General features: G+C 39.3%; 1 protein-coding gene across 1 annotated transcript in view; it reads right to left on the bottom strand.

Annotated features, from left to right (window-relative positions):
- Positions 1–6,962: 6,962 nt before the first annotated feature.
- SLCO3A1 (solute carrier organic anion transporter family member 3A1) overlaps positions 6,963–23,923 on the bottom strand; it is a 115,411-nt gene continuing 98,450 nt past the window's right edge. Inside the window, exons 9-10 of the mRNA XM_089485718.1 lie at positions 13,008–13,072; positions 6,963–7,342 (exon numbers count right to left, since the gene is read on the bottom strand). Coding sequence (XP_089341844.1) covers positions 6,963–7,342; positions 13,008–13,072 — 445 coding nt within the window. The remainder of the gene's footprint in view (positions 7,343–13,007; positions 13,073–23,923) is intronic.

Below are 23,923 nucleotides of genomic sequence, written 5' to 3'. Positions count from 1 at the left end.
ATGCCGATCATTGCAGTAATTCTTTAGTTATTGGGAGTTAGAAAATTATATTTCAGTCCCATTTAACACCTACCCCAGGGACCTGTACTTAAATCAGGGAGCAGTTGTACATGTTTAGTAGAACTCTCATTCTTGTTAAAGGAGCTGAGCTCCCACTGATCTCAATGGTGGCAGCAGCAACAGCTGCCTACCACATGTATGCTGTTTGAATACTGATGTTTTGCTAGCATACATGCAATTGGCTACTGATTTGGGAGCACGATGCATGTTTTTTAGTTTTGATATAGGTAACCAATGGTGGAGTTAAATGATATAGAAGTCTAGTTTTAAAACTCCAGTCACTAAACAATGCATGCACATTGGGAGTACATGCAAAACAGACTCCATCATGCATGACATAATAAAAATATGATTTTGGGGACTAGACTGTTCCTTTAATGTGTAACTCAAATGGAAATCTTTGAAGATCATAAGGTCTTCTAATTAGTGAAGACATCACAAGAAGGCATCCCTGTAATGTAATTTGGCATGATTAGTCCTAAAGATGACATCTTATATCATAACCATAGCCCAGTCATGGGTATGGACAACACTTGTTTGTCAGTGGTTTTCCAGATCCCAGCACTTGTATCACTAACAGGCAAAAGACACAGACACAAAGCTACTAACCCTGAGGCAGATGTTATAGTTTCTCCCGCAGACTGTAACAGGAAATTTTGAGACAAAAACATTGAATTATTACCTTGGAATGTCTCTTCCTTGTGTATCCTGCAGCAGCACTAACAAGTGAGTTGTGTCTTCCTCCAGGTAGGGCAGGAAATCAATAAAATCAACTCCTGCTAACTGCCCACTCGGTGTAATAACAAAATAAAACAAAGAAAATGTATTGGGAGCGAACAAAATAGTGTTACCAAGCTACAAGTTCCCAAGTTACAATGTAATGTTTCTCTTGTCATCCTCAGCAGCACTAACAAGTGAGATATATATAAGAAGAAAGAACAACAGACTGCAAACATTATCTGCCAAAAATAGATATTTCAGATGCCGAAATATGAAGCCGATAATGCTTGACAAAGGTGTGAAATGAAGACTAAAACGGTATCAGATCCCCACACTATGCTCTTCTTGGTCAATCTGGGATAAATCTGATGTTTCCTCAAATAGTCTGCCTGAATATTTAGGGAACCCTGAATGTGAACTTCTGCAAGATTGGAGAGATAGTTTTCTGCCCATGCGAAAATATGAGCTTCCAAGTCCCAAGGGAACACTTTTTGTAGTCCGCCGTCAGTTTAAATATGCTACAACAGTCTTTTTGTCTGATTGAATCAATATTTCCTTGTTGAATATCAATCTCTGTGAAGCTAAGAAGGTATTCCAGGAGCTCTAGATGATTGATATGGAGGCAAGTGGGTCCCCATAAACGCTACCCGCCCGCATGTAGAGATGACTGTCCAGCATGGAGCACACCAAGAAAATACCACCAAAGAGAAGATCTTACATGGGTAGAGAAACTTTTCAGAAGAGAGAAGCTGTAGCATCATTTCAAATTTAAGGATAAATGTCTGTAGGGGATAGAGCAAGGCCAGAGCACAAGGAACAGCTATCTTGGATGCTGACATGATGATAAGGACATGCTGACCATAATCTGTCTGATGGAGCAGCAAGGATGCCCCTGCTCGTGTCCTGAAGATGTCTTACCTTCTTTGGTGGAATTAAGGCCTGTTTTAGAGTGATATCTATAACTGTGTCCAAGAATGTAAGTCTCTCGGAGGAGTAACTGGAACTTGTGAAGATTGACTATGCAGCTGAGATCCTCTAATGTCTGAATAGTGCTGCTAACCTGGGACTGAAGGGTGGCAGGTGAGTGAACAGCTTCACCTTGATTGCTAGACGTCTCAAAAGAGCCACCACTACAGTGAATTTTTTTGGTAAATACTCAAGAAACCCATGACAGGTCAAAAGGGAGTACTCGATAATGTTGAAGGTGAATAATCCCAGAGGGCTTGGCAGAGACAGACTCGGAAATTTATGATCTGACCTTTTATGAGGGTCTATTGGAAGGAAAGAAGCCACAAATCTCCTGGGAAGACATCTGGAAAATTCAATGGTGTAGCCTTCATCTGACAAAAAGGCTTCATAAGATGGACCTTTATGTTCAGTGGCAGAAGAGCTGGGATCCAGTTTATGGACAAAATCTCCTAAAGCATATTGTATAGTGGTGGCTGGAGAAGCAGGAAACTTGTTCCTAAATAGCTCAAAAGTATTCTGGAGCTTGGAACGAAACCATTTCAAATTTACTGTCAGCATCTTCTCTGGCTTTGGAACAGAAATAATTGATCAAGGACTTGGAATGCCAAGTGCTTAGGTAACATGCCAAGAGTTTGAGGAGGCTTTCATAGGAGTCGTCTCCTGATTTACCTCAACTTGCTTGTCAGCCGTAGTAAAAAAAAATAAAACTTCACTACTGCAAATTTGGTCTTTTTCCATTAAATGGCATCCATTATCGCCACCTAAGCCTACCGCAAAGGAACAGGAAGGACCAAAGATACCAGAGTGCGGAGGAGAGGATACCCGCCCAAGGAAGCTAACCTCCATCCTAAAAACAAGGAAGAAGAGCCCCCAAAGGGCCCATACAGCAGAAAAAACTCCAGGAACATCTCAGGACACTGGCCAAAGCCAATCATTACCTGGCTGCTTGCTCTACTTATAGCATAGAGGGAGCTTTGTATACAGGTCCTCCCACGGATCTAGGAAAACAAGGAAGAGACAGAGAAACAAAGCTCCTACCTGCAGTATAACTGACGTCCTGCCCGCCTGGGGAAGGAGCTTCAAATTTCATTTGCTAGTACCATCATAAGGGATCATAAGGGAAAAAAACATATACACATTGCATATGTATACAAAATATACAAATTGCAATCATAAAAAAGCGTTTTCTTCTCTGGTCTGAACATGACAATTTCAAAAAGCTTTCATTTTCATGAATCATATTGATTAGTTAAAAGATAAAGAAAAGGACATCTCTTTTAATGATTTATACACATTTTATACTATTAATGGACTACTTTCCTATCCTTTTGTCAATTTAAATTGAGACTGTTGCAGGTACTTTGTCTCTCAGACATGTCAGAAGGTCTATGTTATATATTTAAACATTTCTGATTTGAAGTGTGCATCTTGAGATGTAGGATGCTGGTTGCACTGCCAGGAGCAACACGTACATACAATTCTCTAAGGTTCTAAACTTAGCTGTGCTCAAATGTCTCAGTTTGTCAGGAGTTCAAATGAGGATCATTTTTATCTTTGAAGTTGTAGCATCTCCTTTACCAAAAACATCAAGACCCTCATGGTAGACACCTCAAGTTATTTGAGCATCGGTTCATTTTTTAAGCATGTAATATTTTCATTGGAGTAAAAATTTGAAAACAAAAAATATATTCAAAATATAATCATAATAACCCTGTGTTGCCCATGTTCATTGGCTGAATAGAGTTTTTTTGCTATTCGATGTTAACGTGTACAAATAACAAAAATATTACACACTTTCAAATGTAAAAACATTAGAATAAGAATGAATGAGGCATAAAATAAATAAAAACAATCTTTGGATACATAAATACAAAAAATGAAAATACAGTACTCAAGCAAATGTCAAGTAACATTCTCAACGATTAAACATAAATTAACACAATCATAAACATGTAGTGTGGTTCTTAATGTTCAAAAGGCTCACCCTGGATGATAAAACTGCCAAACAGTGAACAAGGTGTAAAAAGTTATGGTAATTTGAAGAGTTCTTGTCTAGGCAAGAGAAACTTCTTGCCTCACTATTTGAGAAACTAATGGCTGTATATGCTATACTCATGCCAGGGCTGGATTGACCATATTTCAAGACAAATCCTTCCCCAAGGGATTCTTAAAGAACATCTAATGTTTAAAAATACCCTTAGCTTCTGTGATAGAAACCAAAGTAATTTAGTATTTTCACTGAATCTAATAAGGTGTATCTTCTTAAAGCCTGTTTGCTGATGGTATATAACAGCTAATAGAGGCCAATCATCTGCTGGCCTCCTTGAGAAAGAAGCTTGTAACTTCTAATGAAAAATTGTTTCACTCAACATTTCAAGCAGACTAGAAAAATAATAATGGCTTTCTAAATAAAAAGGTTTGAACTTAAAAAAAACTACCGTATTTGCTTGATTATATCCCAATATAAATCCATATAAACATACCAAGCTCCTAAACCTAACACTGTTCCTAACATACAAAACCTTTAACATTAAAGCTGCCTAAAGGTCTATACTGATGGAACGCTGCTGGTGCTATATATATAAAAAAAGATGGTCCCTGATATTTAAGTGCTACTGAAATGATCTTATATTTATTTTATGTTTCAGATTGGCTCCGTATGTTTAATAAATTCTTATAGCTGAGCCATTGCTAGAAAATTGATAAGAAATAGTAGTAACATCCTTAGGCGTGGGCATACCTGGGAACTCTCTGGGTTTGACCCGGAGATTGCCGGATGAGCGCTGCTCCTGCGGTTCTCCGAGTCAAGACCCAAATCCTCTGGGTCGCAGGTGCGGGGTCTTGACACGCCCCTCTCTCCGCCCCCTTTTCCCTTTAAACGGGGGTGTTTCCCGCTCCGCTGACGTCAGCGGGACCATCCACCAACATCAGTGTGCAGTCCTGGCCACGTCCTGCAAGGGAAGGCTCTGGGTAGCTGGAGCCCAGAAGTTCCCAGGTATGGGCATGGGTGAAAAATAAATAGGAGTAAGCACGGCTATTACCAAGCCTCTCCATTTTCCAACCTTTAGCACTCCAACAAAAAAATGAATCTTATGGAGAATCCAGCCCTATATATAAGTAGTAAACACCATTTGATGTCGAGAAAGCACACCAGGAACATTTGGTAGGCTCTTAGAACAAACATTGTCTTATCATTAAGAAGGTTTGTCGAGTGGGAGGAGTGGCTGGACGGAGATTGTTGAATTTAGGGTATGCAGGTAGAACCTGTAGAAGAATGGAACTCCCACTTCACCTGCTAATGCAATATAAAAAAATGTATGCATGACTGATTTATTTTTTTAAGTTGCCTAGTTTTAAATAAAAAAACCCTTACAATAGTTCTAAATCACACAATGCATTTGAATTGAGCAGATGCTTTCAGAAACCATGCTGGCTACTAGTAATGCAATGCTAAAGAGCAAAAAGCAGCCAATATACTTTACAGAATTCTCTGCGTATGCCATAACTGTATAATTTGAAGAAACACCTATGTGTGCTAATGAACTGAATTAGAGCATGTAATTTTAAACTACTCACTTATGGCACAGTCTTTTTCATAAATAAAATTTTCTGTTTGCCTTTTAGGAGAGAAAACTTCTATTTTACATAAACAAAATATCTCCATCCATGTTAAAGCAGACCAGCCAAGTGACCAACTCAACAATAACCATAAGAATATCACCAAATAATGTATAACTCGTATTAAATGGTTTAGCAGTTTTTAAGAAAATAATAAAAGGGGAACAGTCACATCTGAAATAACCATACATGAATCCAGTCCCAAGAAAATACATCGATTTACCATGAGACATTTCATGTACATTTTCTTAGATTTCCCAAGATCCTTTAGATAAGACTGCTTTATATCCCATGGTAAAACAGGAATAATACGGTTCCTGGACTCTACCGACATAGCTTAATTATGCAGTGCATAAGCATCAGACGCTGTGCAGTTCTTATGTAAAAAGATCACAAATATTGGAGAGAGACACCAATTTATAAAAAGTAATTTTTATCAAATAACATGAACCCATGATTAGTAGATATACATAAGGGCAATGATTAGGATTTGGGAAAATCTTCAATGTGACAGTTCCCCTTTAATAGCACAAATATTTTAGTACCCACATCTAATGTAACTCATTTTAAAACTGGATGATTATTAGTGGTATTGTTTATTGTTTTATATAGCGCCTTCATATTTCGCAGCGCTGGATAATGTTAAAATTACCAAAATAAATACTGAATAATATACAGCAAGGCTGAAACTATTATTAAATATTTTAAAGTAAATGCAGAAAGTTATTTTAAGCTGTATTGATTAACGTTAAGACTTTTGAAATTAATAACAGGTCATCAATTTAAACTGAATTTTTTTGTTATATGCAGACATGTCCATTCACACTTGGCTTGCCAATAGTTTTAGCAAAGAAATAACAATAAGGAAAATAAATTAGTTTAAAAAATTTAGTTTTTGAATTAAATCACTCTTATTAAGTAAAAATTATATTATAATATTATTTTTCAGTAGATTATTTTAAACCATTAAATTAATTATATGTAATTATTAGTTTTTTTTGCTTTTCCTAAAGACTAAGGGTACATGTAACATTTTTACTGAATAAGAAGCCAGAATCTAATTAGAGTAACTGTAATAAATGTTATGAAGGGAAAAGCTTTTTTTTTTATTTTTTTTTTTAGTAATCTTGGGCTGCTATTCCGATCTATGCCACAGATGATGTTTGAGAGAATATATATTGTACCTTAGCTATTTCCTAGCAAAAGGGTTGTAGTTGAATGGATCCGTATGAAGCAATGCACTTTATTATGGTCTATACCAGATTCATGCTTTTGGTTGACTTAGTATCCACTTCTGTCAACTACAAAGTCTTCTGAGAGCAACATCAACCAAAGTTCCAAAGCATTGTGTCACATCCTTCTGGCACTTAAAAGCATCAAAACAATTCTTGGTATTCGAAGCAGAAACTGTCCTTGAAGGAAGACCAGCTGTTGGAGGTCTTTAGAATCTAAAAGTGTCATCTCTTTTGTTTCTGTTAGACCATCCCATAGTCATTTCAGGATGAATATGAAAGAAGCAATGTTGTTTTTTTTCCTTTAAAAACAAGACAAAAATAAAGTATCTTTAATGAACAACGAAGTCCAACTGCCTTCTACTATAAAACAGATTCCATATTTTCACACCATTCATGATCTTCAAGGTTATAGATGAATTTTGTCCTTTGAGTCTTGTTTTGGGACAAAGAGTCTCGTCCTAAATTATCTAAGGTTAACGTAGAGGCAAAAAACTCACTTGTACTGAGCCCACCATCATGGTTTTTAATATATCTTTTATAGTTTTTTCTTAAGCATTGCCAGGTGGTTGTATACAGGATAAAAGCTAGGGACTTAAGAGTTATAGCAATGCTAACATATAGGTATCTGTAGGCAACATTATCATACAGCGCACAAGCTCCTTGCTCCCCGCAAATGGTGCTCCAGAAGAGGCAGGTGGAATCGATTCCAGCTCCAAAGATTAGTGGTGGAGGAATAAAACCTGGAAAACATAGAATAACGTGTCAATCGAACTGCTGTTTTACTATGGAAACAATTGTGGACATTCAATAATTGCCAGCTCCCAACATCCTGCGGAACAACACATTGAAATGCCATTGTGAGAAGTGGGTAGGCTTGTTTCCCTCCCAAGATAATACCGTATTTGCCCGAATATAGGCTGCACTTCCCCTCCCCCCACTTTAAGTCTTTAAAGTGGGGGTGTGGCCTATATTCGGGGTCTAGCGCCCGACGCCCAGGACATGCAGTTCCGGGCGCCGGGCAGGCAGCAGGGTTAGGATACAGATCCCCCGCAGCGGTGCAGGGGACCTGCATCCTACTCTCCGATACGCTCAGACAGCCTCCCCTGCCCATGCGCGTAAACAACCTCCGCTGACGGCACGTCTGCTCGGTGTGCATAACGTTCTGCGTAGAATAGATGTCCCCCGCCGGCCCCGCAAGACACCGGGAGTCTGCACTGGTAAACCTAGGGGGGGGCAGAGTGGCAGCATATCTATTACACTTTAAATTAAATTTTTTCTTTAAAAAAGCACCTAACTTTTAGGGTGCGGCCTATACTCGGGTGCGGCCTATACTCGAGCCAATACGGTAGTTTTTGGTGCTTGTAGTATTTGTGCCAAGGGAATCCAGTATATGATCCAGTCTAATAATTATACTTTCTCCCAAATCATGTCTATATATATATATATATATTTTTTTTTTTTATCTTGTAGGGAATGCGCAACTCCAGTCCTCAAGGGTCTCATGGGACACAAATTTGGATGTCCCAGCTTGTGCACATGTATCTCAATTAAAACTGAATTAGACCATATAATTATTACTTGTTTTCAGACATGAGGACTAGAGTCGAAAAGTCCTGGTGTAGAGGCACCAGTGGTTTTCTGTGCCCATAGGTGCCTGAAATAGATATCCAGCCCAGCTTTCATATATAGATTTTTCATAATAGAAAAAACATTTGTAGAAAATAGAAGAGAACCAACCGTATACATTGGTATTACAAGGAAGTCACAAAGTCATAAGCCTCTGGATTTCCCAGAGTCTTCATAATTCATTTATGTCATGAAATCTGTAATGAGGTTGTTTAGGGACCTCAAAACTTATTTCATCTGTATACGTGTATACGTAAAAACGTGTACAAAGGGCACATTGTCAAAAAATGATGCCTTTAACCTTTCAAAATGTATAGTTATTAACATATTCATTGCAGAAGGTGCTTGCAAGGGAATTCGGTTCAATTACATGTATCCAAAGCAGAGATTTCTCTTCAATACACCCTGCAGGAATAATACCATTGTGTTGGAATGGAAATTTCCTTGCAGCTCATTAATGCTGTTCTGTCTCAGAGCTGTTGAGCAAGACACACAGCCATGTGTACTCTTATCATCCTTATAATGATCAGAATAGAAGCTCAGATACTTAATTAAAGGAAAATGGTTTCCTTCCCTACTTTAACTCTCCTAAATAGCTACCCATTTAACTGTTTTACTCATGCAATGCATACAAATGACAACACCATCAAGTTTGCCTTCAGCTGAATCAGTAATGCACCACTTTGTCATCTTTTGTAAATAAAACCAAGGAAAATCTGGCTCCATAAGAAAGATAATGGGAAAGGAAATTACCAAGATTTCTTATTCATTTAGACGGAATAACTCACGACGGAGAATAAAACTAGTTCCTAATCTGCTAAATATCTTTAGGTCCCCAGAGTGAATTCTGTGCAGCTGGAAGTAGGTGACCTAGTTGTCATGACTGCCAGATACAGAAGCTTGTCGTGGTGTCAGACCTGCCAGCTCTCGTTAATATCCAGCAATTTGTATTCAGTCTCACTAATTTATACACTCTAAATTATTATATAATGCAGAGCTTTAATGTTTCATAAAACTTGGTCTTTGGAACAAAGCATTTTACAAAAAATCTCATCACCACTACAGAACAGATTATTTCAAACAAACCCAAAGTGTCCTTCTCTGTAAGATTTTAAGATACCATTCTTGATGAAACTCTGGATCACTTTAGACTTGATCTGTTTTTTTACTCCACTCTAGATGGCTGCTTTACAAAGACTATATTGATTGGAAGGGATAATATCACCATTTACCAACTGAAATCTGTACAGAATTCCCACTGTTATCCAATGGATTCATCAAACTGGGCCTAATCCCCCTCTAGTCCTTTGCAAAAGCCATGTGCATGCCCCCAAAGAAACCTCCCTCAAACTAAGTACATGAGAACTTCGTCTTCACATTGCCCAATGAGCTGCCCCTGTTGCTGTCCCTGGTTACTTGTCCATTGGCTATGCAATGCAAAGCATTTTGATCTCCTGTCCTTTGTCCCTCCATGAATCATGTTCTACTTGACTGGTACCATGTACTGGATCATTGATTTCATAAGTGCTGCCGCAGAACAACACAAACATATGAATGAAGGATATGATATGACCAAACCTGGGAGCTTCCCAGGGCATGCTACCAGGAGCAGCTTCACAAGTGCTATCAGGTCATGTAGGCAGGGCTAGCTGTGCATAAGGGCAGGGCTAGCTCCAGACAGACCTGAGTAGAACAAGTAGGTGGAGAGTGGCCATGACCAAATGCTGCTCCCTCTGCCCATAGGAAGAGAGAAGTGACCTGGGGAAGTAGCACTCTGGAAATCGGGATAGTTCCCCGCGTAAGTTTATAACTACATACAATGGTGGTTTCCACTATTTTACTGCAACAATATAAATGAAAACTATTTAACAATATTGGACATTATATCACACTGCATTTATTTCATGGTACTTACCCTCTTAACTCAAAAGGATGAAATTAATTATCAGACATGCATAATGGTGATTCAGTAGTTTGAGCAATATGATTTTTTTTTTATTCTGAAACCTCAGGTCTATGAAAGTTTTCACAACATTGAGGCATTTTATAATTTAACAATGACCCACAGGCACTGTTGTTTGGAAACACAAAGCATTTTCCTAGTCATAAAACTTCCCATAAATTAATTGTCTGGCTACACAAGAGTTGACATATAATTGCATATTTACTTTGTACAGAGTCATTAGTATAATTACAATGGGTATTAGAGAAATGAATAATAATTTCATCAGAATACTAAAATGCTGGTGAAAACTAATATTCAAGGGCTTTGTGTAAATAACTGTCACTACCATCATTATCATTCTCAATTTGTTTTGGGAAATGTATTTGAAAATTATTGCTCAGTTATTACAATTGTACAGATCACCCACACAGGATCAAGATTGGGGAAAAGCCTCAGATTAAACTGTACCCAACAGAAATTCCCAAACCCTAGTTTCATGTACAATACATATTTGCCTCATCTTGTAAATAAGTGAAATGTGTCCTCTGTTCCATCTGTTTAACAGTCTCTAGACTAACCAATGGTATGAAAAACTAATGAAACACTGAGGGTGCATAATTTATGCTTTACATACTGTTGTGGATGGGATGCTCTCACTAAGGATGTGGCGGTTGCATATGTTGGGTTTTTCTGGCACCAGACATTAGTTTGTATGGTGTGATTGTTCACATATCTTTTGTCATTGCATTTGTATTCCAGAAAACTTGGACTTAAGTTATTTTTTCTTTGCCGCAATTGCAGATTTGCAATATATTGGATATAGGTGTAAAAGTTAGAACATGAGATAGCACGGGATATGTTTCTCATTAAAAATGTTGTTTGCTGTGCATTTTTCATAACTAAGGGACCAAAATATTTTTCTAATTTTCACCATATGTTTGTTAGACCATGATTCCCTTTTTCCATATTTGATGAACCCACACAATTGATACATATGTTTGTTCCTCGAGAATAATGTGCTTCTTTTAAAATAATTGAAATACATAATAATATAAAGAATAGAAAAACAATAATTATTAGTAATAAAAAAAAGGTACTAAAATAGAAAAAAAATGCATTTTGCATAAATGTTCTTCTGTACTGTAGGTGCCACAGTTCAACAATGACCCAATTAATTTTCAGGAACATCTGATTACAGTAGTACATATATTTGTTTCAGTGTGCCCCATCCATGCTTTACATTTTACCCCATATTATATATTTTTTAATACTATTGACTTTTTTTTTCATTTTATTTAATTTTTTTATTTTTTTTAAATTTACACTTATTGTGGAAGGGCTAAGGGTCAATTTTTTAGATGTTAGCAACTCTGGCTTCTGCCAACAGAGTGTCCAGGATGTCGATACACAGCTTGATCTCCCATGTAGTTAGGGTGTACCTTTAGGTCCTAATGGGCTTCTTGACACAAGTTTTAAGGTTGTACAGGTGCGTTCTAAGGAGGCTTAAGCAGTTAATACATTTTAATAAGTAATAACTACTTTCTTAGAAATACAAAGTTTACATTAAACCAATTAATTCTCCCTTCAGAGTTTATTCTGCTCCATGATATATAGGCATCCATATTAAAAAGGACAGGACTAAGCTAGGCTGAATCATTTTAGGAGGTTTGCCAGAAACCTTCAAGGTCTCGAAAGCTAATGTAAGGTTACATTTTTCATGTTGGCCTAATAAAAGGTATCAACTTTGACTAAAACAGCATTTGCCAGTTATACACTAAAGGTTTCTGAACTTGTTTTATTGAAAAACTATTTTTATATTTGTACTCAAAAAGTGTGCCAATTTACATGCAAAAAGTAGACAGAAGATACATTTGCAAAAAAATGTCCTTTCTACTTGCATTTTTTGTAGATTTGCTAAAAAAACCTTTTGATTCATAATAAACTTGCAGATATAGAAAAAAAAATCAAAATAACATTTAACGCTTTTGTTTTAACAGTAGGTTTCAATATGCTAAATTCAAGGCAGTTTTTCTAATAAAACTGAGATATAAAAAAAAATCACACATACTTGGCTAGATCTACATCTAAAAGCTAAAATGTTTGTTGTGCTATGAGCTTTTTTATCTATCATAAAAAAAAACCTCTGACCCCTTAAGAAAAAAGTAATCATTAAGAAACAATAATTTTTAAAGCATTAAAGGCATTAAATGGTTGGAAAATAATCTGTAAAATTGAGGAATCCCAGAAAGGGGGTAAAAGCATTGTGTGGTAATGAGCATTTTATTTGTTTTCTTGGTCTTCAGATGGACTCCTTGCTGCTAGTTAAGACTTTTACCAATGTAAGAATTTGGGGAAATTGCCCAATGAGTTTTTCTTTCTGTTTTTTTACATATACACATTGGATATTTCTCAACCGTCTACACACGGTAAGTGCTTATAATAGTTATCTCTCTACTGCATGGTGCAATAGTATACCCTGCTACTTCTTCGCACATCTTTTTAATTTCCTTCCAGTCTGAGACACTAGAGGTGTGTGGAGCATCTCAGTTTACACTTGGTGCTCACACTTTTGGATTAGTAAATAACAGTCTGTCTTGCCTGTTTGCAACACCAATCTCAAGAATTATTTTCATAGATGACACCTGTGCCAGAGGTGAGTAGAACTTGTATCAATAAAGTAGCTGGGAGGCTCAAATACTATCATATCAGAAATGTAATAACATAATGTTTGACACTGAGAATCTACCTAAAATATAAGACCTTAAAAATAATTATTAAATGTGTTAACATACACGGATCAAGGAAATGAATACCCAAGAGCGATAAAGACTTACCTATTAAGCGTAGAAGAAGAAAAAGAACTCCCAGTGCGTAGGACTTTAGTTCCGGATTTACAGCCCTGTGGAAAAAAATTGGATTGTGAGATTTAAGAAAATAAGAACAGAAAGTGGAAAGTGATTTGCAGAGTCCAGTGGCAACCAATTCAGTATGATAAATTGCTGAGTCCAGTGACCCAAATGCAGATCCCCACCAACCTAGCACTGAACTAGTCTATGCTAGCGCTGTACAACCCCAGTGCTCAAAGACCACAGACAGCCCAGGAATTCTGTAGCCTAAAAAGTCATTTGCTCTGGTTTATGCATCTTACCAAGCCATAGCCAAGAGTCTTTATAGTAAGTATTAAACTGAAATATTTTCAGGGTTATTCCGGAAATCCTGGTTATCCCTCAAGTCCCTCTTTAATAACCTCCACCGCTCTAATCACAACTCCTGCAGACCTCACTACAAGCTGAAGCTCTGGACACCGTATATGGACTGTACCAATTAATTTGTAACTGAAAAAACCCAGATGCCTACAGACCAGAAAATGGCATGTGGAGTAGACTTCCCACCTGTAGTAATGTAGATGGATCAGGTTATTTTTGAGAGAGAGAGTGAGAGAGAGAGAGAGTGAGAGAGAGAGAGAGGAGGGGGAGAGAGAGAGAGAGAGAGAGAGAGAGAAAGAGAGAGAGAGAAAGAGAGAGAAAGAGGAGGGAGAAAAGTGGGAGAGAGAGAGAGAGAGGGAGAGAGAGAGAGAGAGAGGAGGGAGGGACAGAGAATGGAGAGAGTGAGAGAGATGAAGGAAGGAAGGAAGGAAGGAAGGAAGGAAGGAAAAAGAAAATGTACACAGAAAGAAAGAGCCAAAAGAGGTGAGACAAAGAGAAAGGAACAAGACATGACATGAATAGGGAAAAGAGAGAGGCAGAGATAGAGAGATACATGGAGTACAGAAGATAGAACAAATATAAAAAGGAATGAATGTGTTATTACTCTGCTTTAATTAATGGACCCTTCAGTGACACTTTGCTGCCAATCAGGGTGGTGCTGTTACCTCTTCAAAAATCATTAAAGGGTTTTTAGCTGTTGCAGCTTCATGTGCGAGAAATAATTACATCTGGAGCTGCATAATAAGCTCTGGAATTTAGCAGCATTGTTAACACCTGCTAATGGTGTCAGTGGGAAATGAAAAAGTAAGTCATTATGTTTTGGATCTGTGGACATTCTGTGCTACTCCTCACATTAAACCCGCAAGAAAGCAATTTGGTAGCAAGGGGTTTCAAGAACCAGTATGCTGCTGAGAATAATAACGGTAATTTGCTCAAAAGTAAAAATTTAATAAAAAAAAACCCAGAAACACTCCTCTTACATTTCTTACCATTGGAGTTTGCAAACAGACATGACAGCTAAATATAAATAGTTCATATATCAAATTTGTTTTGTAATGGTTACTTATATATACGTGAAGGCCACCCAGCCATATTTTTTCAGTAAATGAGCAAAATTCTAGTCCATGTTTCAGAAGCTCATTTCAAAGCTGGGTTAAGCACGTGTATTACTAAACGCTGCTTTTAAATATACAAAAATTTGAAGATACAACAATGAGTACCTAAGTAAAAATACTTACCATACCACCCAGGCCCGGACTGGGACAAAAAATAGGCCCGGGCATTTAAGCCTGAGCAGCCCATATTTATTTATTTATTTATTGTTAAAGCCCACCCTTCATGTACCATCTTTGCATTTAATCATTCACACAAATCATTAACACATTCATTAATGCCATGAATGCAATTCATTAATTGTCATACGCATTCACACAATTCATCCACACATTTATTCATTCATTCTCATACGCATTCACACTACCCCCTCTCATCATCTTATCTGCCCCTTCTCACTATGTTCCCCCTTTTCACTATGTAACCCCCTTCCCCACTTCTCAATATGTACCGCCTCTATCTATCCCCTCTCCCCCTTTCTCACTACCTAACCCCCCTCTGCCCCTTCTCACTGCAGCCCCTTCCCTCACCCTATTTACCTTGTTGCCAGAGCAAGCAGCAACTGCGACCGCGCCTGTGGCAGGGCAGGATTGACTTAGGGGCTGATGGAGCTGCAGCTCCAGGCTCCTACCTTAAAATAGGCCCAGTCAGGACCGGACTGACTGGGCCTATATGGCCGCATTAAGGCAGAGCCCCTTAAGCCCGCCGCAACTGCAACCGGGTCCGCCACTCTAAGGCAGAGCCGGCCTTAGGTGTTCTGGCGCCCTGTGCGGACTACTCCTCTGGTGCCCCCCCATCCCAAAAAAAGAAAGGAATAAAAACTTGTAACAAAACTCCCCTTTCTCACTATCTATCCCCCTGTATCACTATCTACCACCTCTGCCTCTTCTCACTGTTATCATTATATACTGAGGCAGACATTGACGGTGGTACAGCATAATACTTATCACTATATACTGAGGCAGAAATTGACGGTGGTACAGCATAACACCTACCACTATATACTGAGGCAGACAATGACGGTGGTACAGCATAACACCTATCACTATATACTGAGGCACACATTGACAGTGGTACAGCGTAATCCCTATCACTATACATTGAGCCAGACATTGACAATAGTGCAGCATAACCCCAATAACTATATACTACGCCAAACATTGTTGTGGTGTAGGCCTACCACTTCATTGTCTGGCTTAGTAGTAGGGATGCACCGAAACGAATTCTGGACTGAAACCGAAAATGCAGCATTTACCTGCCCGAAACCGAATATGACCTCCCCACACCATAAAAAAAACCCTTTTATTTAAAGTAAGTAACACACCAAAATAGGACAAAACAATTAAAAAACAATATTATATGTATATATATATGATTGTTAACAGCAATCACATTCCTATCATGCCCAGGCATACCCAGATTCCAGGATGTACTCGCAGACTTGGCATGATAGGAGTATGATTGCCCTATCTACCCCTTCTCACTCCCTTCTCCCCTATCTACCCCCTTTCCCCCTATCTACCCCCTTTCCCCCGTCTCACGCCCTTCTCCCTATCTACCCCCTCCTAACTATCTACCCTCTCCCTCTTTGAAGTTCACTTACCTTTCAGGAGTCCTGCGGTGAGGGTGCAAGGCCTCTGCCTCCCAGCTCTGCCACTGTATGGAACAGTATAGAGTGATGGGAGTTATGATGTACTTTTAGAGCATAATTAGATCATGAAAAAGACATTGGAAATGGTACAGCATAACACCCATCACTCTCACACACTTACCAATCCACACATATATACCAATCCACACGTATATACCAATCCACACGTATATACCAATCCACACGTATATACCAATCCACACGTATATACCAATCCACACGTATATACCAATCCACAAGTATATACCAATCCACACGTATATACCAATCCACACGTATATACCAATCCACACGTATATACCAATCCACACATATATACCAATCCACACATATATACCAATCCACACATATATACCAATCCACACATATATACCAATCCACACATACACCAATCCACACATATATACCAATCCACACATATATACCAATCCACACATATATACCAATCCACACATATATACTAATCCACTCTCACTGAATATTTTCCTACCTTTCCTCTTTTCTCCTTATAGCTCCTTTTCCTCCTCTTCGCTCCTCTTCTTCAGTTCTTCTGTCTTCTCTGTCTTCTTCCGGTTCAGAGGGCACGGACAGCGGTGGGCGCGGCTTCAGTGTTGTGCGCCGGGATCTAACAACAAACCCCGGCGCACAGCAGCTGTTGCCGCGCGGATCACAAGGGAGCGGTATCGGAGGTCTTTAGCAGACCTCCGGCTCCCTTGAGTGATTTTAAGCCGGGTTGAACCCGGCTTAAAATCACTCAAGGGAACCGGAGGTCTGTTAAAGACCTCCGATACCGCTCCCTTGCGAGCCTGCTCCTCCAGCGGCGGACCGCCCCCTAGAGTGTGACGCCCTGTGCGGTCGCACACCCCAAAGGCCGGTCCTGCTCTAAGGGGCCGGGAAGCCCCCACCAGGGCCGGCCTTAGGGGTTTGCGGCCGCACAGGGTTTAAATTAAAACATCGGGGTTTTTTTCAACTTTATTTAACATCCTCCATGTTAAATAAAGTAAAAAAAAACTTTATTTAACATGGAGGATGTTAAATAAAGTTAAAAAAACCCCCGATGTTTTAATTTAAACCCTGTGCGGCCGCAGACCCGTAAGGCCGGCCTTGGTGGGGACTTCCCGGCCCCTTAGAGTGGCGGACCCGGTCGCAGTTGCGGCGGGCTTAAGGGGCAGGTGCCCCTTATGCCCTGCATTAATGCGGCCGTAGGTAGGGTAGGGGCCTGGAGCTGCAGCTCCATCAGCCCCTAAGTCAATGCGGCCCTGCCGTGGCCCGGCCCACCGGGCAAACGCCCGGTGTGCCCGATGGCCAGTCCGGGCCTGATACCACCAATGTCATTTAAAATGGACCTGCAATCTGTTTACAGTCCAATAGAATAAAAATGTTGATCTATACATTGTGCTAGACAAACAATCACCAAATGTGGAGTTCAAATGGTATTTTGAGGGTCTAATTTACAAATTGTTTTATATGTTAAGTGTAGACCCATAACAGATCCTGGATATGTCTTTACAATTTGCTGCAATGATTGCAGAAAGGATCACACATGGAGATTAAACACTGCTCACATATATGTTAAGCATTACTTATTATTTATATGTGTTAGCAAAAACCCATCTTAATCATATCTGTAGGAATATTTTATTATTTTATTTTTGAAATATTTTATAAAAATCAATGCGGGGTGTAGTAAAAACAATGTACTATTAATCTTGTAATCATGTTTTCACTGTAAAAATGCATATATATATCAATATACCTTACAATCAATGTTAGGGGTGAGGGACAACTGCCTCTAGTTGCCACCGGACTAGATCACCCGTGATACCAGCAATGCTGATCCAGACACTGATGTATACATACAGTATATCTGGGAGAGCTTTGTATAAAAGTCTGAAAAATACAGTCGCAATCTGCTTGGCAACGGCATGTCTGGGGAGAGGGGTTCATCATGCATTAATCATTGTAAAGGCGAAGGCAGAGCTTGAGGGGTATGATAAAGGCAAGAGATCTATGACAATGCAAATTCAAAAAGACACAGATAGAAACAGCTATACAACTGAACACTGATCACTTGGCTATTGTAACAAAACATTAGATATATCAATTGAAATGCTTTTTTGCCAAAGATACTGTTATGTACTTTGCCTTTAATAATTTGCGACACAAGCACCAGGGGTATTATTATAGGTTCTTAGCAGAATTTCTTAGTCTCGGTTTGAAGGCAAAACAGTAAAAATTGCTGTAATATTCATTATCAACATTTCTGAAGCTTCCATACGCAATCTCCCGTCACCCTTATGTGTTTTAAAACTCTCAAGTGTTGTGAATTTGATAAGTGCTATAATGACGATCACAATAAAATGTTAACACGACCTACAGTGAATCCCATACAAGCTATTGAAATCCAGAGCGAAATGTCAGCATGAAAGAGCTTTATAGCATTGACAAGCCTTTGTCATTCGAAATCTCTATTGAATCAGCACAGCTAACATGGTTTGAAATATAGTGTGGGCAGGTATACACAATTCTTCATAAGTGGAGATTTGCTGAAGCTTTCAGTCTAAAAGGTGGGGGGGGGGCGTATCGGCCTTCTAACGCCCCTGTAATCATCTTTCTTCCCATGGGACTTGGAAGCAAATCAGTCTAGACCTTAGTTAATGATACTGGTCTTGCTGCAGGCTGGCAGTATATTAGCATTAACCCTTTCAATGCCAGCAGGAGCGATGTCAGACTAAAAAGAATTAGCTATCACCAGAGAAGTAGAATTTATTGGAGCCTGTGTGATGGTTTAAATGATCAGTCACCTTTTTAATGGGGGAAAAATGGGGACATTTATTGCGCTTTTACATCATTTTGAGGTCGTGCCTTTTTTCCTGATGTTGGCGGCCGCGCTCTGTCATCCGCATGAACAAAGAGCCATGGTTCAGTGATGACATCACCTGCCAGGGGAATGAGTTCTGATCATATGTAATGCCTCACCAGTCTACGGACAACGTGAGATTTCGAGTTGGGGTATCGAAAGTGCATGACTGGCTCAATGTTGAATATTAGGATTGTAGCATAATTATATGTATAAATGTAATTACTAGATATTTTTGTTGCGGATGTGATACCACCACTTATGATGTTGCAGTTCATTATGTTGTGTTTTCTAGACACGACTTTAATGTATTTGGCTTGTTTGTGCACTCTTCCAAATCATTTTTACAGTACATTGTCACTATTGCGGTTTGCACATTTTATCCCTTTTTTTGTATCTGTCAGGTTTACCAACTAAATTGTGGTGCGATACTGTGGCTACTTTGCATGTACCAACTAAAACAGGTATATGCGCTCAGACTTGCTTCCGAACATTGCTTCATTTCTGATGTATATTAACATATTTTTATCATTGCATTGGGATATATCTCAAGAACCTTTACTGTTGATGACAGTATGATTTCTCAGGCTTCGTTATAATTCAGACCCAGGTGGCAGCTGCATATGAATACATGGCAAGTATTATTTACAATCTGTGTTTATTGTCAACAAGAAGAATTCTGATCCAAAATGGTTTGAGAGCTATAGGTCAGTCAGGATTATAAAGACCAAGATGATGTTATTGCATTTCTACAGTGCCCATTTCCCTTTAGACTCTACATAAATCCCAAATGATGCATATTTTCACATAATCTCATAAATGTAGACATCAATGCACTCATACACATATCTAAATGATGAGTGCTTTTTGTAAGTGTGAGTGTATTAGGGTACTGAAACAGCATGTTTATGTTTGCATGTATCCCACTGGGTGAGTCATTCTTTTCAATCTCTTTGCAGGCGTACGCACATCTGCTTGGCACTCTGCACAGCTTTGAATAGTCTGCTTTCTCCAGTTCATTTTGATTAGTTCAATAGGTGACAGGCAGATACAGACAGGGAAGGTCATTCCTTGCATTTTAACGCCTTTCTTCAGCCTCTGTTTCCAAAGGAGGGGGGAAGGAATGAGAATTTGGCATATTTCAATAATCTGTAAATCACCCCAGGGCTGCTTCAAGGCTCTAGCGAGCAATGGGCAGAGCTCTAATTATGTGTCCCCTCCTGTCAATTCTAACCCATATTTAGAACATCTCGACATAGAGAAAAAATAACTGTTACTGAATCATTGGTTCAGATACATCATGAAGCCAAGTGGCCCTTTCGGCCTAGAAACTCTGAACCATTTTTTATCAGATGGCTTGGAAAAATACCCACATTCTTCATTTGAAATGTAATCCTAAATTACCGAGCATCATGAGGACCACTGTTGTATCAAAGTCATCACTTACATGTTTTTTGTCTCCACCAGCCACAGTCACTTTGGTTTGTATAGCTAGCTTGTATATTTACTTTCAGGGGTATGATACATACCAATAATACAATTGTTGATGGGAAAATTGCTTGCTAGGAATGGAAATGATACATTTAAGCATGTTTATGGAAAACACAATAGGAAAGCTAAATCTATTAAATATCTACTCCATACTCCTGCACTGCTCCAGATATTTTCCTGATGATCTAACTGGTTGGTAAGAACAAAGTAAAACCCAGTGGCTAGGTGGCAGAAGAATTTTCTGGACATTTTTAAAACATTTAAATGTAAAGTCACCTGGGCCTGGACTTTAATTGGGCATGTTAATCTTAATAGTTTGCTCCATTTTTCAGTAGGTAACTACTAGTCGGGGTTGTAGTCCATGGTTGATCCCGACTGAGAGCCCTGGCTAGCTGATGGCAACGTTGATGGCAGAATGTTGAACCTTTTTCTTTTTTTTTATACCGTATTGGCTCGGATATAGGCCGCACCCTAAAAGTTAGGTGCTTTTTTAAAGAAAATAGTGTCTGCCCCCCCAAGATATGCTGCCACTCTGTCCCGAAGATGTACCACCCCCCAAGATATGCTGCCACTCTATCCCCCTTCCGAGATATGCTGCCACTCTATCCCCCCCCGAGATATGCTGCCACTCTGTCCCCAAGATGTCCCCCCCCACCAGACTTACCGGTGCAGACTCCATGGGGTCTTGCGGGGCCGGCGGGGTACATCTACGCATAACGCGTATTCAACTTCCGGTGCCGGCACTTCCGCCGTGGGAAGTACCAGCAAGGAAGATTGTTCGCGTAGACGTTCACCGGCAGCGGCGATGCGAGCATTAACAACCTCCGTGCCGTCAGCGGAGGTCGTTCACGCTCATCGCCGCTGCCGGTGAACGTCTGCGCGATGCGCTTAGACAATCCACAGGGGAGTGCCGGCACGGGAGGCTGTCTGAGCGTATCAGAGAGTAGGATACAGGTCCCCTGCACGGCTGCGGGGGATCTGTATCCTAACCCCGCTGCCTGCCCGGCATAGACCCGGAATATAGGCCGCACCCCCACTTTAAAGACTTAAGGTGGGGGGGGGAAAGTGCGGCCTATATTCGGGCCAATACGGTATTTTCTAAGATTTAAGAATTTTAAGAAATTTAGACAGAGGCTGAAGTTGCCATCTGAGTGGACATCATAGCAATCTCACAGTTTTCAGTGGATAAAAAGTTTAAATAGAGCCACAATATTAAGGAAAGGGGAGACAAGGAAATGAAAAAAGTTAGAAATAGAAAATTAGTGAGAAAGGCCAAGGGGGCAGGGAGGGGGATCAATCAACATGCCAAACCATCTCTACTAGAAAAAAGGGGATACCCCGTTCTTAGTTTTGAATCCAAAAGACTTACTTATATTGGGGAAAAGGGGAACAATATCCCATGGACCAATAGAAAGAAAACAGATGTACATAAAGAACATACAACATACAACAAAACTTTTTACCTGTTAATATCACAGCTAAAAAGAAGTAAGTCAATGAACAGTATAGTGAAGGCAAACACCAGGGGGATTAATGGAAAATGGGCCTACCTAGGATACAAAATGGTGCCTCTTCTCTCACACAGGAGTCAAAAACCTCTGAACAAAGCCAGTATCTTGGTTACACACATTGGATATTTATGTGAGAGTAATACCTATTATAAATCCATAGAGGATGAAGTAGGGAATTTTAGATGGAAGAAAATTAACTGCAGAAAAAAACAAAAAGCCCATGGGAGCAGATGTCTTCCTTAACCACATATCAGATGATGCTTCTCAGCAAGTGTGAAGGGCCTGGATGTGGTTGCAGTGCTCTTTATGCCCTTTCAAATTTGATATCATGAGGTGCTCTGTCCAGGATCTGGTCAAACATCTTGATGAGTATCATCCTGATATCTTAAGACCTCTCTGACACAGATTCTTACATTATTTTGCCTCCCATGGTTACGAAGTCATCAAATAGATGGCAAAAGTCCCTGCAGCCGCAAACCTTGACTTGACAACTGAACTTTCAGAGTGTCAACCATATTCAGCATTAAATCTCCAATCTTAAGGGTGTCATGCCATAGGCCACAGATTTCAGAGATTTAGAGAGGGCCTGAGAGAGCATAATAGAAAAGTCCTTCCACATAAGGATATTGGCCATTTTGAAGAGCGCTTATACCTCAGGCAGCCATACTTGATCACGATTGGCCACATCCCCAAGTATTAAAATGCCTTATCATCATGTTATCTCTAACTTATTTCTTACAGTCATCAAGACAAATCAGCTCATCCAGATATAGCATTAAAATATTGATGGTGGTTTGAAAAATTGTTACATTAGCCAGATACTGTCTTTCATTGCATACATACATATTATTGCTATGATATGACCTTTACCAGAATTATATTGCCATTAGGAAATTACTTCTGATTAATCTTCTGAATAATTGGGTTTGGAAATGTATTCAACTGTACTTTATTAAAGGTAAACTTTACATTATTCACAGTCAAGTACAGGGTATCTTAGAAGGGGATTTCTATTATTCAAAGTCTAGTTCAGTGCCTTAATTTACTTAATCTCCCTCCCAAGTCTGTTTAAGAGTAATATTCCACAGAATAACAGATAATGATTTCCTTCACAATGTCTGGTAACTGCCCTGGGGAGAATGCCAGGAATTAGCCCCCTACTTGGCCTTAGGGAAGTGCCCAGCAGGGTCACGTAACTTCCACAATGTGACCCGTGGTAGTAGGTTGGAATATGATGTAATTTCCTGGTGCTCAGATATAGTATGTGAGGACCTTGAGGGAGCAGGATAGCTGGCACAGGCCCACCTCCTCGTGAGCCAACAAAGGGTAAGTTTGTGCTTGTAAGTGTAAAATAAGTATGTCAGTGTGTGAAAGTATGTTGTTGTATCTGTGCATGTTAGTATGTGTGTGTAAGTAAGGATGTTAGTCTGTCTAAGCATGTAAGTGTGTGTGAGTATGATACTGTGTGTGTAGGTATGTTCCTATATGTGTAAGTATGTTAGTATGTTTGTATGTAAGCATGCCTGCATGTTAATGTGTGTGTAAGTACTGCTGTGTTAGTCAGAATGTATATAAAGTACTAGAGTCAGCGTGTGTATTTCAGAAATATACACACTAACTCTTACACTATACATATATAAACACACCCCAACACTATATATATATATATAGTGTTAGAGTCAGTGGGTGTGTGTTGGATATGTTGTATAGTGTGCGTGCATGTATATGTTGTATAAGCGTATGTGTTACTGTATGGCATTAGCATTAGTGTGTATATCTGGATGTAGTGTTAGAGTGTTGGTGTATGGGGATAGCATGCCTGTGCATGAGTGTTTGGTGTTAGCATGTGTGTGTTTGTGTTCCTGTATGGTGTTATCATGAGTGTATGTGTGTTAGTATTTGATGTTAGCATGTGTGT

Source organism: Sceloporus occidentalis, unplaced genomic scaffold (assembly GCF_023333645.1).
Source record: "Sceloporus occidentalis isolate IW3139 unplaced genomic scaffold, rSceOcc1.0.p SCAF_26, whole genome shotgun sequence".
Classification (NCBI taxonomy): Eukaryota; Metazoa; Chordata; class Lepidosauria; order Squamata; family Phrynosomatidae; genus Sceloporus; species Sceloporus occidentalis.
This window is presented reverse-complemented; position numbering and strand designations above follow the sequence as displayed.